Genomic DNA, 17,381 nt, shown 5'->3' with positions numbered 1-17,381 from the left:
ATTATTAATAAAACGAAAGAAACTTTTAGGACAACCTAATATATATATTTTCAATACATAATATATATTTCAATATTCATATATTGTAGATTTATTTATATATTATTATATTATATATTATTACATATTAGTATTTATATATTTATATATTTATATATATATATATATTGTATGTATAACATATATTTTATATTTGAATATATAGTATATGTATTTTCAGTGGATTATCGAGCAATTTTTCGCTCTTGTACATTGGAGAAGTTCCACGTGCACGCAGTCCTGAACAGGAATGTTGGGCTACTCCGCATTTTCCCAAGCATAACCACGGATCTGGTGAAGGCGTTTTTGCAACCTACTATCGAAGGTGTCGTGTTGCAATCTTACGGGGCAGGAAACATACCTACGAATAGGGAGGATATAATGGAAGAACTACGGAAGGCTGCGAAACGCGGGGTGATCATAATTAACATAACGCAGTGCTCGACGGGCTGTGTCTCGGGAATGTACGAACCTGGGAAGCAGCTCGAAGATGCTGGTACGGTATATATCTTCAAATTGCAACTGTTCAGATTGCTCAGGTTGACCTCTTTTAAAATTCGAACACTCAGCGTTTGCCATATGTATGTAACCTATTCCAGTCTATTTCCAATAGATAAATGACGATTTATGGCACGTGTCTCAAGATGTACGTAATATGCAGGTGTGATATCTGGTTGTGACATGACGCCAGAGGCTGCCCTCACCAAACTGTCGTACGTATTATCAAAAAAGGAATGGGACACTGAAATGAAACGGCAAATGATGCAGACGAATCTCTGCGGAGAGTTAACTGCGGGACGACCACCTCAGCTCCAAGATCTAGACCTGGTGGAGGCGGTTGCTAGGTCCCTGAGGATCTCCTCGACTGCAGAGTTTCAGGAATTGGGCACCATTCTCTTTCCTGCTATGTTGAACGCCGCTGTCCTAGCGCGCGACGTCGTAAAACTTGAATCTTTAAAAGGATATGTAAGTGGAGATTCAATTTGATCGAACAGAGGCGCTTCGGCTTCTGAATTATGATCTTTTTTTTATTTCAGGGAGCAGACATTTCTCAAAGAAATGCTGATGGCCGCACTGCGTTGCACATTGCCTGCTGTGAAGGAGATTTGAACGTCGTGCAGTGTCTTCTGAGAATGGGTGCGAATGTCCATATCAAAGATAGATTTGATCGTACTGTGCTCACTGATGCCATAGAATATGATCATCACGAGGTAAATATTATTCTATTAAATAATCTTTCCAAATTAGACTCCTACCGATGTCCTATCAAACACTCAGAATATATTTATTATATAAATAATAAATCGATATTTAAAATTTCTAGATTATCAAAGTATTACTTCAATGTGGAGCTCACCTGCATGGAAGCGCATATCTGATAGGCGAGAAAATTTGCGCTGCAGCGGCTGTAGGAAATGTGAAACGACTGACATCGTTTTATTTGGCAAGCGCTGACCTCTCGCAGAAGGACTTCTCTGGAAGGACACCGTTGCACTTTGCTGCGTTGCATAATAACGTGCAAGCTCTTAAGTTCCTGTTGGATTATGGCGTAGAGACGACTTGCTATGACAAGATGGGTTTGACGCCGTACGACCTCGCCAAAGCGGCTGGTTCCGCACAAGCGGAGTTGATGCTTTCGCTTCCAGACCCACCGAACCCTGCACCGAGTGTCGCGGTCAAAATTACTAGATGAAAGTACAAATGTGAAAGTATGATGTGAAAAATGATGAACTATCAAAGTATGACTGCAATGTTGTCTATGGTATATATATTATCTTTTTATCGATTGACAATCGATTAATTCTTATTTATTTTCTAATTTATATACTTACTATACATGCACCAGCCTTGAATTAATCCCTCTTGATGACAAATTTTTTCTAGATTATGGTGTCGTTGAAAAGTGAAAGTCTGTACAACTATAATTATATCTGAATCATGCGACGACGTTCCACGTCACGCTTACGCTACTATAATAATGTATTTCCTAGAGCAACATTAACTATAAACTCTTCTATGATATGGCTTATCGATAAATTTAAAGACTATTTTACGTGAGTAGGTAAAGGAAGAAACTACATTCTTGTGCAAAATATATTCTCTTTCTAGTTTATTCATACATAACAATACAAAAATATAACGAGGATACTCGAATATTAAAATTTTGCTCCAAATAGCATGTGTAAGAGTTTTGGTGTGTATTATTCAGATAGATTCACTCACACGATTCCCAATTCGCTCATCATGGTCTTGAGAAGTTTGGGAGTAATCAGACAATCTTTATAAACATGAGCGCAATCGCGGTTTCCTTTTCGTCCCACGTTCACAGCGTTTTGGATGATGGTGCCATTTGTTACGTCCTTGAACCACTCATGACTGTAATACGAAATAAACAAAACATCAAACATCAGAACATGTATTAGAAACTCCATCTGGTTAAAATAAAAGTAATTTTATTAAAATCTTGCCTTGATAAACCATCGATTATCTTGTCCATACTCGTTGGGCTTTCCCTGTGCGCTGCTACTGAAACGATAGAGCAAACTACGCGTTGCAAACAGGGTGCCACATAGTTGTTACCAAAAACCATCTCATTGAGGGAGTTCTTTATTTGTGACCATTGCTGGTTATCTTCTGAGCCTGTAAGTCCATAGAAAAGAGTATAAATTTTCACAGTTATTTACAAGAGTTAAACTAAATAAATGCTTTCTTCCTCTACTTACGATAGTTTAGCTGAGGGTGGTGGTTCTTTGAAAACAGAGGCACAGCAATGCTGAAGATGGTGGTCAAGAGGCCAACGAATCCGAGAGCTTTAGTGTTAACGTCGAGCAGTGGCAGAACTTCCCCATGATCTCCAATCCTGTGATTTAGAGGTATCGAGATGAAGGGGATAGTCACGGCCCAGTCGATCTGAAAGATTTCGAAGGAAAGATCTTGGCTCGAGTTGACCTCGAGTTGCTCGCCAACAAAACTCCAGTTTATTCAGCTTGAGAAGCTGAGTTTTACCAATTTTTATACGAATCAGAGTTGAAATTTTATTCTGAATAAAGAACCCTCTTTAGAAAAGAAATAATTTTGATTGGTGGGGAAACTCAACATCTTCATAGAAACCTTTAGATAGAGTACATATCCGAATAGAACTTACGCGAAGCTTTTCTTGCTCAGAGTTAAAGGAGATCAGTCCACCTTTTGGACTATGATTAAATGTTTTACTGTGAGTCCTTGAAGCCTTGGAGTTTACATCAGAGTTGAGATTAGTTGCTTTAGTAGTGAGCAGCATGGAGAGAAAGAACAAAGTGGTCACTTCTACCGTCGCCATAATATATATCCCTGAAATATAAAATAAAATAACGTCGTCACAAGGTTCAGAAGTCTCCTTTAAAAATCGGCGAGGAATAGTTTAAACGTTATTGAAACGTTGACAAGACTTACGTTTACGCAGGTGTTGAATCGACTAATTGCAGGCGAGCGCAAAACTACGTGTGACGAATCCTTGAACCCGTCGCCAGTTTTTGTACGGGCGCTAGCCTACCCTCGACAAATAGGAAATTTCCTCGAGCGAAATTAACGAACCCAAGAGAGATTTCTGGTCAAATTACTGTCGCGAAACTAAGCATTCGCCGCGGCGATTATGCCAGCCAGTCGTCGTCACGGCTAAAAACCTCGTAGGTTCGCGCTTACAATTCCATGTGTCGTAATTGCATTTGCTTGCACCCATATTATTTTCACCAGTAAGAGAGCCATAGTCATATAAGAGAGGTCTTCCTGAAATTTCAATCAATTTAGATACAGGTGACGTTGGAATTTGGCGTGAGAATCAATGGACGAATAAGGTACAATTGAATGAGAATATTGGAATCATTTTTTAATTTACTTGTCTATCCACTCCTATGCCACTTTTGTTGATGCACGCACACGAGGGGAAATTGGCTTTCGTGAATTTTCCAGGGCAACCTGCAGAACAAATTCCTCAGTTTAACGAACTCAAGGTATTCTAGTTTCTAGAGGTTTTCGTGTTTTTCATGCATTCATAATACAGTTTTCCAAAATATAGCTTGAAGATTGTAACAGTTAAAGGGCATCATCCTGCTCAAGTACAACTTGTGCTTTCATTTAAAATAAAAGAATTAGATGGATTTCGTACCACTTGTATTTGAATAGAAAAGAAGATTCTAAAGGCCCTTCTGGAAAACTCTTCACACCAGAAAGCGACTCACCTCAGTGACCATTGAAGATCTAGGAAGAGATCTTTCTACCTGTCAACAAACAGTGTCATTGCGAAAGGTGAATTAAGTATTTCAAAGTGGGTACACATGTTTACCAGCTACGAGAACAATGCTGCGACAATGGACGTCCTCATGCTCCCTCAGGAGAGACGAACGAGTCACGCACCGTGATAACGTCCTATGAAAATCTAACAACGAAAGCGAAACCACCGGGCCCAATTATGTCCACGGTTCGTCGTGTCGTGACGACGACAGGGAGAGTAGGTGTATCGCTATATATTCCAAGGATCACGTTCGTGTCGTGCAGTTTCTTCGTAACCGATCCTAACGACGCTCCCTCAAACATTCATCCATTTTCTTATCCTTGCCACTGCAAGGTACGCTTAAGTGGGCCCTTCTGAAACGAAATGTAATTTTTCCTTTACTTATTCATCCCTTTTTTAAAATACTCTGTAGTGTGTATCTTACAAGACGTGACCTTTTTCTTTTTCCAGATGTCGCGAAATCTCCAGAACCTTGCTCTTTTGCTGCTATCTTCAACGGTGGTTGTCAGAGGCAATCCCAAACTAGATGACGGAGGGTAAGATTAGTATTTAAGTTCAGTTGATATGTAGAATTATGACTGTGAAAGGGAAACATTTGTTAAATTAATACCTACTCTATTTCCTTCCCTTGAAGACCACTCCAAGATCAATTTAATCTTCTCCCAACATGATGGAGGGTAAGATTAGTATTTAAGTTCAGTTGATATGTAGAATTATGACTGTGAAAGGGAAACATTTGTTAAATTAATACCTACTCTATTTCCTTCCCTTGAAGACCACTCCAAGATCAATTCAATCTTCTCCCAACATGATGGAGGATAAGATTAGTATTTAAGTTCAGTTGATATGTAGAATTATGACTGTGAAAGGGAAACATTTGTTAAATTAATACCTATTTTATTTCCTTCCCTTGAAGACCACTCCAAGATCAATTTAATCTTCTCCCAACATGAACAATGATAATAACGAGTTTTTAGGTTCGTTCCAAGTTCCATGATCTACATGGAGAAGAGTCGACAGTCCCACGACCAGATAGCCATGCCTTCCCAAGTGGATCCACAAAGCGAGATACCGACAAAACGCGATGATACGGATGCCAACGACATTGCGGACCGCTCTCAAGAACCTAGATTTGGTTTCACGAATATCGGCAGCACAGGCAGTGTGAGTAGCCATTCTTATCCATTCTGAATCGCGTAAGATCAAAGTTTACTTGCTATAAAAATTGCCACAGGGGTACGGAGCAACGACTTACGCGCCTGCGAAAATAGACCTGGGAGGCTTGCTGCTAGGTGCTATCATTGGAGTAGGTTCCATCCTGATCATACCTAAGCTGCTGTATGTCCTCTCTGGCACTTATGGTCACTATGCAAGAAGTAAGTCCTTCGCCTTCTCTAAACAAGCATTATAGAAATGTAAATTACTTCCAACAAAAATTCCCTCCAAGTTTTATTAACACAATTAACTCAACCTTGAACTCACATTTGTACATCTTCACTCCAGGTGAAGAGAACGGCGTGGCTCACATAGTAACCAAAATGGACGACGTCCTGGCTCGCCACGGTATAGACTCCACATCCTGCATGCAACGTGCGGTGTGCACCTACTCGCAACACGCAGCATCGTCCACAAGAGATGCCAACCAGCTAAACGAGGAGGAAGAGGTCTCGTCGTTCGACAAGATGTTCGACGCGATAACGACTAATCAGTTCTTCCGCACAGCCATGGAAGGGACCGCGATACAGGAGGCAGTGGAAGTTGGAAGGAATGGTCGGAACTGTTCAAAGACTTATCCGCACTGCGGCTTCTCCATGGAGACTATGCTGTCCCTTGCGTCGAACGTCATCACTGCAGTTGCTGCGATCAACACGGGTCCATCGACAACTCCCACGGTATCAGGATCATTGTAACTGAGAATGTAAATGAAATGAAACGAAATGAAATGAAAATGGAGATTAGGAAGGCCAGATTGTTAAGGCCAGATTGTTAAGGCCTGATTCGAAGAAGCCAACTGAAGCCTCAGTTAGCATTAGCCTCGTCATATTTAAAGTTTCCTCTACATTGTGATTTCTACTCGACTAAATTTAGTTCATAGATCTACTGTAACGATTAATGACCAGCTCCCCATGGAGCGACGTAGTCTAGAGTCGTAGGCGACGATAGTTGCAGGCAACTCCTCGACGATTCGTGTATTAAAGCCAAATTCGCAAAACCAGGCATCCGTGTAACTCTTTATTTCGTTGTCTTACACGCAGGCGATCTAAAAAAAGTGAAATTCCTCTCGCTTAAAACGACAGGGTTGTTACTTTGTGCACTTTTGCGTGCGGTCGTGACTACTTTTCTCAGATGTGGACAGTCGTTTTCTTTTTTTTTTCACGGTCCTTGCTTGAGACAAACTGCCCAAGGTAATTACATGGTGCAACGATGTTCAATCTATTAGTCCGTACGTTTATTCGGCGCCTTTGCGGGACAAACACGCGAAGTCTTGTCTTTTTATATAATACTCGATCTGTTTTTATCATCTCGAGCGTTGTCTTTAATTTATTTAGTTTGTTTCACAAATCTCTTCCACTATATGTATGTACATGCGTTCGTATCACCTGCAGTGGCAGCCATAGAAATTGTACCATTAAAAACACAGTCGAATATGTGGATACATGAGCGACACTAACTTGTTTCATTGTAATAAATTGTATATGCTTTAATGTGAATATTTCTAATAGCACAGTTACTTCTCTGTTGAGAGTTCAATCAGAAATATTAACATATTTAAGATAGTCTAACTTCTATGGCCACTACTGTATACGTTATAATATGTTTGTCGTTATAATGTATTTGAACGAAGTAGGCACAGTCTACTTCAACGTCGCTACTGCTCCCAAAGGAGGTGTATAGAAATATATTGATCTTTGAAGGCGTATGTATATATGTATATATATATCCACGCGCAAGGACTTGATTCCATAGAGACACGGAATCAATTCGCTAGAATTGATATCGAGCTGGAGCATTGGATCACCGATAGTCCAACTGGAACTTAATTCTGAAGACAACGAATCCATCAGAGATTTATAATTATATCCAACATACGGTAAAGCGTTACAGATACACGGATATTCCCTGCATGTACAAGTATTGTTCCAGAAATTCTTTAACCTTTGACGAGATGCATGCAACGTATTGTTAAAAAATATATAATTAAGTTGCAATTAATGAACTCGATGAATGCAAGTCGTTAAGCATTTGGGTGAAACATCATCTGAGTGCTCTCGTTGTGTGGTAAATATATCTTAATTGCAATATAATGATACACACGGTGTTCGCTAATTACATGAACCCGCCGACAACGAGGGTGTACATTAGAATCTCGAATAAATCTGTATTTGTTGTCGCTGTTCGATTCGTATTGCTCTTCGAATGTATTCAACCGCCAAATGGCCTCCTATCTATGAAAATTTCTCAAGTTTTACAAGAATAAGATCTCTCTGATATCTACAATATTCGTTGCGTGATCGCCTAAGAGCACCGTTGATCACTACGAACATTCTTTGTACGTGTTTCCTTCGACTTGGCAACGAGGTTCCCGGTAAAATTGTTACATTCTACAACTTTCATCTGTTACGCTAACGATCACTTCATGTATTGCCGCTTCGGCAGGAGCAGCACCACTCCAACAGCAACGCACACGTGCCACAAGCTATGAACAATGTAGTAATTGCTTCGCGTCTGTAGGAACGCGTAGCAGACCAGACCAAGGGAGACTAGAAGAAGTCCAGCCGGGAAATAAATACTTCTGTCAACATGAAATAATACAATTAATGAAGTATACTGATTCAATACTTTATAAAAGCAGGATATACCTATAAGGACGCAAAGGATAACGAACAGTGGCCCTCCTCTTGCACCTGACGCCCCAGGAAAGCCCGATCAAAGCAGAACCTGTAACAGCGGGCAAAAGGAACACCCAGAGAGCGGTGCGGTCCAACTCTGCGCTCATAGCGAGGATAACAGCCCCAGCTATCTGACAAAATGCGGTGAGCTTCGGTCCAAACGACGCCATCGCCACCAGCGTCACCCAGATAGACAGAAGAGCGTTGAAGAAGTCGCAGAACTGTAGAACGCTCAATTTCATAATGCAAATGCTGTAGACGTCCTCTCCAGCCTCGCAGGCGTGATAGAACGTCGAGAAGAACATCACGGCGGCGTAGACGATCGCCTCCGTGAAGTATTCTCTACGCACAGCCACGTAGATAGACCCGATGAACGCGAGGTTACTGAAGGTGAGCAGCACCACGCGGATGATCACGTCGCTGGTCCCCAGAACGTAGGTATCGTCCGCGCAGTCGAATCCTCGGTACGCTCCTGAACAATGACACGCGGCGAACACGAATCCTCCGCTCATGTAGTGCATGCACTTGCCACGAGAGTTGCAACGACCCTCTATGCACGGCAAAGAAGAGACGCGGCTCTCTATTCTCGCGTCGCAGGGGCTCATGCAATCGCAATCGTCGCAGCCAGTGCCGTTCAGGCAATTATCGATACAGTTGCAACTCTCCTCAACGCAGAACGCTCTCAAGCTCACGTGCCAGATGCCTGGCTCGGGAAAGGGGACGTGCAGGACGGCTGGTCCCGTAGAGTTCACGTAGATGTCCGCTGGCGTTGTGCTGTCCATGCGCAAACAGCCTCCACTGGCAGTGATGTTGGAGTAGTAACCTGGAGTAATGGTATTTTGTTATTTAAAGGGATCTTCTCTCCATCCTTTTGAATAAAAGAAAACCTATTTTACTCTGGCATACAGCTTCTCATTTGTCCCAGCTACCTCATCCTACTCTCGTCTACCCTCTTAACACGTTCACTGCCAGACTAATACTCTTGAAAATTTCTACCGCGATTTCATTTTGTTTACAGACTTTTGGAAACTGCGTAATGAAACATTTATTTTGGTATTTAGTTCTGTAACTTCATCAAAATTCGAGTATTTCATTTAAATTCATTTGCTATGACGCTTAACATTCAGAATGAATAGTTTTCGTTTTTCAGTGAAAAGCACCGTCACCCATACATGGGTGACGTGACGATCAACGTGTTAAATAACCCCTCGACGTGTCTTACAGATTCTGCTGACCTAAAGAAATGCACACGGCCACAACGACGGTCTTCTTGTCGTTGTCCTGGACGTCTACAAGTTTGAAGCCCAGAGTCAGCGTCCCACCGACGTCGTACACTCTACCAATCTCGAAGCTAAGGACGGACAGGGTGTCTGCGGTGAGATTGAACGCAGATGGTTTCGTGCCATTCTCCATTAGATGTTCGTAATCGAAGAGGAAGAAGTCTGGTAGCGACTTTCTCATGAGATTCACAGATTTCATTTGCCCTGAATCGACAGAGGGGGTCTCGGTCAATTGGAAGGACACGTTCGAGGATTCTCCAGAGAGCAAACGAAGAGTTACATAGTGGAAAGCGTCCGAGTAAGGTTTAAAGAACAAGGTAGCGTTGGTGGTGTTCACGATCACGCCAGCGAGATGGTCTTCCGCGGTGACGTGGACCGCTATCTTGCAGTCCTCGCCGCAGGTCGACTTCAGGGACAGACTGGAGTCCACGAATTCGTCTGGGATCAGCAGCTGCATCACGGCTGAATCCACGCTCTCGTTCATCTGCACCTCGTACTTCGATTTTGGGTCCACCAGGGACACTATCGACGCAGATTCCAGCAGTAACTCGGCGTCCAGCACCGTGTCGCACGAAGCACCGAGACCTGAAGAAAAGTACCGTGTTATGATATTGCACTATTATGCGTAGGTGCTTGGATAATATAGATAGCTGACGTAAAGAATTACCTTCTTGCGTAATTTTCCCATTGTCAGGGTCGGACCAGGATCGGAACGCAATGGCGTACCAATCGCCGGGCGAAGGTGCATCGATTCTGATCATGTACTCTCCGCCGTCGCTCTCCATGTTCAGAGAATAGTATCGACGTCTCCCTTTCATGAGCTTGGCTGCTATCTTTGAGCCATCGGGACGGACGAACGGCAGGCTGCCAGACTTCAGAAACAGGGAGACGTCCCGCGCGGAGCATTTACCTATTCCTCCAGTTTTCTTTTCTTTTACAGTGAACCTGGAACGCATGGTTCGCCATTAACATCTTCTCATTAAGATATTATTGTAGGTTTTAAAACACATGATCTAGAGACGCGGTATTATATTATTCTACTACTGTTTAGTATGTTTAATTATACACAGGGTCCTGTTCCATTGGGCTATTTACTTGAATGCTGCCGCGACAGTGGTGTCTGGTACGTTGAAGTGGATGATGGAAATGTGACGGTAGGCGTAATAGTCGTCGAGAACGTTCTTCGGTCGTTGAGCGACCAGCTCGAGTTTGCCGCAGAGTCCACGTTCTATCGCGAGAATCCATGCTAATAAAATTACTAATACGCTGTCCCGCATATTATAGCTCTTACGATCCGCCACATAACAAGCGACCTCTTCTAGTTACTCGGTAGAAAGAGTCCTCTGTTCAGCTCGTCTGCACAGAAAGAGAAGAATATAATATTTATATATAAAACGAATCGTATAAATCAGATACATCTCATACCCTGTGTGTTACATTAAAAATCAAGGATAGCCTCTGGTAAACTGTGCGTAGTGTCAGAGCGAACCTAATCATTTCCTCGCGATTACGCGGTAACCGGTTATCGGTTTCGCGATAACAGGCGGATTAGATCGGGATAGCATGGCACCGTCAACGAGGTAATATTCCAATTCGCGATCATTCGCGAGGAGGAAATGAAGCCTAACAGGGTCTACAGCTTCGCGCTCGGTCTCCGCGCTGGTCTCAGACGCTGAGGAAGATTCATGCGACATGCGTAATCAAGTAGGTCAGATGCCATTGCTAATTCGCGCACTTCCTGTGCCCCGAACGAACCGATAGCTTATCTGACCGCGTTATCAGAGCTTGGACGGTCGGAACGCGGTAACGTTTCGTTCCTCTCCGGTTGACGAAGGAATACACGTCACAGGGGAGATACAGTTCCAGACCGAACGATTACAAATAAATTAGTAGCCTCGTGACAGTTGAGCCGGGGCTGTTGAATAATACGCAAAGAATCGATTTCCTATAACGTGACCGCTCGCCAATCGGATTCGAATAGTTGATTAACGAATCGTTTGAACGGGTTCCTTTATAATGTATTCGTATCGCTGGCCAGCGAACGGAGATGGGTGTATTCCCAGCTGGTACAGGCGATTCGGTGATCGTATTTCAATTAGAATCACTTAACCGTGCATTTATACGCATGCCCTAACGGTAACAATAACGTGAGTCGAGTTCGTTTACAGAAATGGAACACAGATTAATCATCGTGTTTTGCGATAAGATTATGATACCAATACTCCCTCTTAAAAAGGAAGATACTTTGATACTTTGTATATTGATATTAGACATTGTCTAGAAGTATATGCTTACAAGAATCTAACGCAGTTTTTTTCTTTTTTTTTCTTTTTTTGAAAGATATTCTTAACAGAATTACTTAATGATAGATATAATCAAAATATAATATTTTTGTAAGGCTATCAGATAGACGCAAAGTACTTCCTCCCTACGAGGGTTTAGTAGACATTGTATTCGAATCATTGCCGCATTAACTCCGCTGCCGTCGGTACACGGATACGTGCATTTACGCTCGATTAACGCTCGCCTGAGACAGTTTAGATTCGTAAGTCTACAGAGACGCGCAAATTATCAGACTGCGCGCAGTGTTCTCGCTAGTTCTCTATCCAAATTATATTTAAAACTACCATACTTGTTTACCAATTGAATTTAGATTAACATAAATTTTAAACCTCCGATCTCACGCTTCCAACGTGTCCTTACAATCAAAATCTCTGTTCTGTTCATTTACAAAATAATCCTATCGCTTTTTTTCTATACCTCCACTCTGAGAGTCAACGAAGAGCAAATAGTATCTCGAGGGGGTCGGATAAATGCAGGATGAAATCCTCGCTATCAAGATGTCTCTGTATCGGTCCAGCAACAAGTGTTTCAGCCGATGCTCGCCACGACTTTCCAGCAACTTTGTCGGCCAATCGAAGTTAGCGCGGGAATTTCACCAGCCGCCCTAGCGACCCTCGTCGGCCGAATATTTCCGATAATGTCAGTCGAACGAGCGTTGTGCGCGCCGCTGGTCGAGCGAACTCTGGGAGTTATCGTTCGACACTGACGCTTCCCCGAGACAGTATCGCAACGCACGCATGAATAGCTCCTGAAAGGGTTCGCGAGACGATTTACGGTCACGGGTCTAGGAAGAAACGACAGTTGAACCGTGTACAAGCCCTAGCCTCGCTATTATAGCGAGTCTATCCGCTGGTCGCAGTATCTTTCGGTCGGCCGATCATCGACAAGATTAGTCACGCGGTGTTACATGAATGCATACGGTTCATTTTACATCGCATCTCATGACTTCGGTTCACTGACTTTGCTATTTGTCGCAATCATTGGCTCCCTCCCTTCCACCCCCACTCCCCCATCAGTCAGTTCACCCGCAATACGATCCCTCCGTCTACTTATCTACGAAAGCCTGCAAGCCTGCAAGCTTGCACTTACTCTAATTCGTCATCCGCTCGCTATTAAGAATAAGTTTACATCAACGGGTAATTACGGTAATTTCTACAAAACATCTGTATGAAACATCTATCTGATGTTTCTATCTACATACTTACTATCGACTCCGCCGAGTGATTTCCTGATTAATAAATAGTTCACCGCGGTATGACGCAAAGCGTTCAACCCGTTTATCCCGCAACGCTGGGATCTCACTGAACGCTATTGTTCTCCTCATCTGGCGAGCACGTCATGGTCTTGTACTCTCGGATGCGTTACGGTTTCTGTCTCTCACTGTACACGCGCGTACACGTACTGAGAACTCGTAGGAACACGTGGGTCGCTTTGACAGCTATTCCCGGTCTCACGTGAGAGAGCGCGTTCGCGGCTGCCCGACGGACTGAAAATCCCCGGGAGGTGTTTATCGATCGCTCTTACATGGACAAATTCGCGCCACGATCACCACCGAATGCGTTCAGAAACGAACGGTTAGCACTGTGTAAATAGCTCGACGTGTTCTGAACTCGTGCTATTAAATAGAGGGAGCGATAGAGAGAGACAATGTAACAGGGAGTGGGTGTGATTCAGGATTTCTTCTTAACCGCACGTTTAATACTGAATCAGGACAAAGCGTCGCGGTGCCGCGGCGCAGCCCAGCACGTGGGTCGATCAGCTGAGCGCACCACGCTCGCCAGAAGCCTTTTAAATCGCGCTGGCCTTGCGGATGTCTGCGCGGAAATGATTAATTTCGTTTTCGGCGCCGTCAGCGTTATCTTCTTCTAAAGAATCTCCACAAGTATCTTTATTTCTGTGTCTATTATTCAACATGAAGCATTCTTCTAAAAGGTCCTGAAAATAACAAAAATGATAGCAAGGGCTGAATAATCAAAGGCATGTCTTGTAAATAATTTATATTATTTGTATAAATATATAAAAAGTTTGTTCGTCTATAAATAAGTCTTATATGTTTCTTAAGTGTTGGAAACTTTTTCCCCTCGTTGCATCTTTTCATAAACTTTTATGATTAATAACGTGATATGTGAAGATTGTCTCCCTAGAAGTCATCGAAGAAAATAGTTATAAAAATGTATAGTAATATCAGATTGATTTTACTGAATATTATTCATACTTAATGAACTTGTAAATAATTATCTCCTAAATAACGGAAATCTTTCTTAAAATTCCCAGGTATCCAGCCACCTCAAACTATGTAGCGAACTTTCAGGATCCTGCGCGGAGGGACCAACCATACCGTACGCCAACGGAGAAAACAAGTAGAAACTGAAACAAATTTATATACGTCGTCTTTGTTACGATAGACGTTCGTAAGATTATCCGCTATTATCCGCTTACCTGTATACAGTACTTGAAATAATAACGGTCAGTATTGTGTGATAGATCACGTATCCGATTCTGTTTGCAAATAAAATGAGGACAGTTTCCAGAATATAGTTCAGAGTTATCCCAGTCAACATTGAATTGTACAACAAAGCCGGAAAATAATGATGGAAGTATAATACTCTGCTCATTGTCCAGAACGGTAGATAATGCAATATCCAACCGATAAACAGCCATCTGCCCGCATTTACTAGTTTGTTTCTTTGTTCGAGTACATCCGGACGATCGACGCAACCACGTTGCTGTCGTACACATGCATAAATGTACAGCACGATGAAAATGATCAAAAACGCGATATTGCCCCACCATATAATCGGGTTGCCAAGTAAATAAATCCTCAAATTGTTGCCGGAAAAGAATTGCCCCTAGAAAATTTATTTTTTAATTTCGTTTCAGTGTCTTCATTTTTTATAAGACATACTCTGTAATTAATAGGCCATTGCCAGGGTCGCGACGATACTTCTCCTTCCTTCACTTTTAAATCTGCGTTTCCTTGCAACATGACAGCGTGCGACTCCAAGAATCTATCTAAAAATCTTGGCGCGTAGACTTGGAAACTAATGTTTGGTACTAAACGAGGGAAAATTATTAATTAATCGATGGTACTCTACAATTCATAAGTATTTCGATACTAACACTTCGCATAGTTGTTGTCTTCGATATTCCACAGTGCATTCTTATCCCTCATGTTTGGGTTACAAGAAACTTCCTGTTGGCTGTACGCCCTGTAAAATGATAATATTTCTAGAGGACGATTTCTTTACTTGACAAATTTAGAACGATTCAAAACTAACCATTTTGGCAACGTTTTTCCGCTACACGTTAAAACGCAGTGATGTAGGTAGTGTACGAACTTTAATTTACTTGTTACTGTTTCAATTACATCGCCGTCTTTGCCGTTTACAATTAAAACTTGCCATATATCGTTAGCATCGCCAGTACCGCTCTAAAAGAAAAAGTTATGTAATTACATAATTAAACATATAAATTACAAAGACATACCTCGCCGTATCCGGTAACTTGATAATGTTTCTTGGAGATAGGCGCGAACTCCTTGTGCGAATGTAAATTTCTATGCGTAACAACATGTTCCAATCGTATGAGGTCACCATGCCTAACTAATTGTGGCTCGGATGGAATGTCATCGATGTCTGATTTCTTTACTAACCATAGATTATTATCATCTTTATGGGAGTAAGTCGTGATCTGTATAAGAAACGATTGATAGCGTCTGAAGTGGATGGCGAAGTATACGAAATAATAAGATTAGTACTTGTTGTTGTCTAGCTCCAATGCCTTCTGGATAAAGATGCCAGTGAGAATGTAAATATCCTCCACCGGTACGATGATTTTTCAAGGTGATTTTAGCTCCATAGGCTAACTGGCGCGGCATCGTTGCATTGTATAAAGAGTTTCCTTTTAATAAAGATTGAAATTCAGAGCTGTAAAAGCCATCCCCGCTTCCACTAAAATATTAAAAATATTTAATGCTTCTCAGACATACATAATCTTTACTAATTTCCTTACCTTTTATTTAAAACAGAAAGATGAATGTAAAAGAATAACATATATAGTAGCATCGGTAATAATATGAGACAAATACATCGCGCTGCTAAGTGTTTGCCTACACATGTCTGTAATAAATTAATTCATCGCTGTAGACACTTACAAATCCGATAATTTGAAAACAGTGAATAAAGAAATCTTACAATAGGTTTGGTAAGATCTCCTAATTCTCTCCATAATTCGAAAGCAGTGTAAAGCCCAACAAGGAGAACAACAAACAGCCCAACAAATTTTACACTGATCGTGCATGCAAGTGAAACTCCTGCAAATGATAACCAACTCCACCATTTCCATGTGAAGGGTTCGTTGCAGAGGGAACCCACACGAGCCATTCCCCAAGTTGCACACATCATAAAACATAGAAGTATAGGATCTAGCAAGATATACTGATTTAACGTCAGCAGTCCTACATCTGGAAATAAACTTAAAATTAAATCAATGTCTTCCTTATTTCTTAAATGAAATTATATAAAACAACATGCATACCAAATAAAATAAATAACGCAGAAAGTACAGATGCCTGAATAGATTTTGTCAAGTCCCACACAATGAGGTATGACAAAGGAACAATGGTTGCACCCAAAAATGTACAAAACTGGAACATACAACATATTTGTACCGCATAAATTTAGATTATTTTCAGGGTTAACAAATTTCTTTTTATAAATATAGAAACATTAAGTTATACTAACAATTCTCATACCAAGGTATTCAACGTTCTCAAACCTATCCCCTGGTTTCTCGAAAGCAAATTTTCCATCATAACCAGTCAAATATCCAGACAATGCTATTAACATCTAAAAACTAACAATGTAGATCATTAACATTCAAATAAAGGATTATATACGTGTTACTTACTTTTCCAAGTGGTGGATGGACATCAAAGAAGAACGTCCTGTTTATGTACCAGCTTCCCATTTTTCCAAAATGCGTTTCGTCCCAACTATAGGAGTAAAATATTTATATTCATCTAAATCATAAATTGTACAGTACATATTTTTGTTTATATGTAGCTTACCACACATGTTGAGGCTCTGTAACTTTGTAGAATCTCGTCGCTGCTGTCAATACGACAATAATTCCAAAAACTAGCCACCAATTCCTATGCAAATGTTACAAGTTATCGCAACTGTACATTCAAATCGTATAAATAAATATCGACATAAAATCACGTACGAATCTGTTGCATCCTTCCTATCCTTATTCGAAGCCTGCTCACGTGGATTCATAGTCATTTTATGTGTATTATGTGTATTATCTGAATTCATCTGAATTACTGCCTTTCATAATACCACTTAAGTTACGTTGTAGAATACAGTTAAAAAGTAGAAAGTTATTCAAAGAATGTAGGATAGAAAAATATTGTGGTTATAATTTGTACAGTGATGTCAAGTAGAATACTGAATACACCTACTTGTTGCAGCAAACACGGATGTTGTAATCGATATACAGGGTGTCCCAAAAGTGTTGTAACACCTTGAAAGAGGTGGTTCGGGGGTGATTTGAAAC

At 41.4% G+C, this 17,381-nt stretch overlaps 5 protein-coding genes across 16 annotated transcripts in view; 2 read left to right on the top strand and 3 right to left on the bottom strand.

Annotated features, from left to right (window-relative positions):
• LOC128879225 (L-asparaginase 1) overlaps nt 1–2,290 on the top strand; it is a 6,145-nt gene extending 3,855 nt beyond the window's left edge. For 4 of the 6 annotated variants that reach the window (XM_054128171.1, XM_054128170.1, XM_054128173.1 and 1 more), the window contains 4 exons: nt 221–535; nt 701–1,005; nt 1,077–1,250; nt 1,364–1,980. In XM_054128171.1, coding sequence (XP_053984146.1) covers nt 221–535; nt 701–1,005; nt 1,077–1,250; nt 1,364–1,732 — 1,163 coding nt within the window. In that variant the 3' untranslated portion in view covers nt 1,733–1,980. Of the gene's footprint in view, nt 1–220; nt 536–700; nt 1,006–1,076; nt 1,251–1,363; nt 2,094–2,148 lie in introns of those variants that run through there. The other 2 variants (XR_008457586.1, XR_008457585.1) reach the window with 2 other exon arrangements.
• LOC128879232 (uncharacterized) lies at nt 2,120–4,496 on the bottom strand. Of its 2 annotated transcripts, none has more exons than XM_054128191.1 (8): nt 4,361–4,496; nt 4,257–4,295; nt 3,914–3,993; nt 3,472–3,804; nt 3,185–3,369; nt 2,763–2,949; nt 2,508–2,679; nt 2,120–2,415 (listed from the first exon to the last, which is right to left on the bottom strand). In XM_054128191.1, exons 5-8 carry the CDS (start codon nt 3,356–3,358, stop codon nt 2,259–2,261), a joined length of 690 nt encoding a protein of 229 aa, XP_053984166.1. In that variant the 5' UTR covers nt 3,359–3,369; nt 3,472–3,804; nt 3,914–3,993; nt 4,257–4,295; nt 4,361–4,496; the 3' UTR covers nt 2,120–2,258. The 2 variants fall into 2 exon arrangements, with proteins under 2 accessions (XP_053984166.1, XP_053984167.1); XM_054128192.1 differs by having other exon boundaries at nt 4,257–4,291; nt 4,361–4,495.
• Nucleotides 4,497–4,759: 263 nt separating this feature from the next.
• Nucleotides 4,760–6,374, top strand: LOC128879238 (uncharacterized). The gene is made up of 4 exons (XM_054128198.1): nt 4,760–4,845; nt 5,287–5,473; nt 5,544–5,685; nt 5,813–6,374. Exons 1-4 carry the CDS (start codon nt 4,760–4,762, stop codon nt 6,217–6,219), a joined length of 822 nt encoding a protein of 273 aa, XP_053984173.1. The 3' UTR covers nt 6,220–6,374.
• A 154-nt stretch (nt 6,375–6,528) lies between these two features.
• LOC128879224 (transmembrane protein 8B) lies at nt 6,529–13,797 on the bottom strand. Of its 4 annotated transcripts, none has more exons than XM_054128167.1 (6): nt 12,240–13,797; nt 10,575–10,835; nt 10,147–10,424; nt 9,435–10,064; nt 8,170–9,022; nt 6,529–8,102 (listed from the first exon to the last, which is right to left on the bottom strand). In XM_054128167.1, the coding sequence occupies exons 2-6, from the start codon at nt 10,754–10,756 to the stop codon at nt 7,940–7,942; spliced, it is 2,106 nt and encodes a 701-aa protein (XP_053984142.1). In that variant the 5' UTR covers nt 10,757–10,835; nt 12,240–13,797; the 3' UTR covers nt 6,529–7,939. The 4 variants fall into 4 exon arrangements, with proteins under 4 accessions (XP_053984142.1, XP_053984143.1, XP_053984141.1 ...); XM_054128168.1 differs by having other exon boundaries at nt 13,024–13,797; XM_054128166.1 differs by having other exon boundaries at nt 13,028–13,797.
• Nucleotides 13,798–13,804: 7 nt separating this feature from the next.
• Nucleotides 13,805–17,285, bottom strand: LOC128879223 (protein O-mannosyl-transferase 2). 3 transcript variants are annotated; one of them, XM_054128162.1, is made up of 15 exons: nt 17,049–17,285; nt 16,891–16,974; nt 16,731–16,815; nt 16,565–16,669; nt 16,359–16,467; nt 16,016–16,284; nt 15,834–15,940; nt 15,580–15,772; nt 15,309–15,512; nt 15,101–15,252; nt 14,943–15,031; nt 14,728–14,876; nt 14,262–14,671; nt 14,038–14,189; nt 13,805–13,962 (listed from the first exon to the last, which is right to left on the bottom strand). In XM_054128162.1, the coding sequence occupies exons 1-14, from the start codon at nt 17,138–17,140 to the stop codon at nt 14,084–14,086; spliced, it is 2,154 nt and encodes a 717-aa protein (XP_053984137.1). In that variant the 5' UTR covers nt 17,141–17,285; the 3' UTR covers nt 13,805–13,962; nt 14,038–14,083. The 3 variants fall into 3 exon arrangements, with proteins under 3 accessions (XP_053984137.1, XP_053984139.1, XP_053984138.1); XM_054128164.1 differs by having other exon boundaries at nt 16,565–16,676; nt 17,049–17,252; XM_054128163.1 differs by lacking the exon at nt 16,565–16,669.
• Nucleotides 17,286–17,381: the final 96 nt, after the last annotated feature.

Source organism: Hylaeus volcanicus, chromosome 7 (genome assembly GCF_026283585.1).
Source record: "Hylaeus volcanicus isolate JK05 chromosome 7, UHH_iyHylVolc1.0_haploid, whole genome shotgun sequence".
NCBI classification, from domain to species: domain Eukaryota; kingdom Metazoa; phylum Arthropoda; class Insecta; order Hymenoptera; family Colletidae; genus Hylaeus; species Hylaeus volcanicus.
The sequence above is the reverse complement of the archived record's forward strand: the minus strand, read 5'-3'. Positions and strand labels throughout refer to the sequence as shown.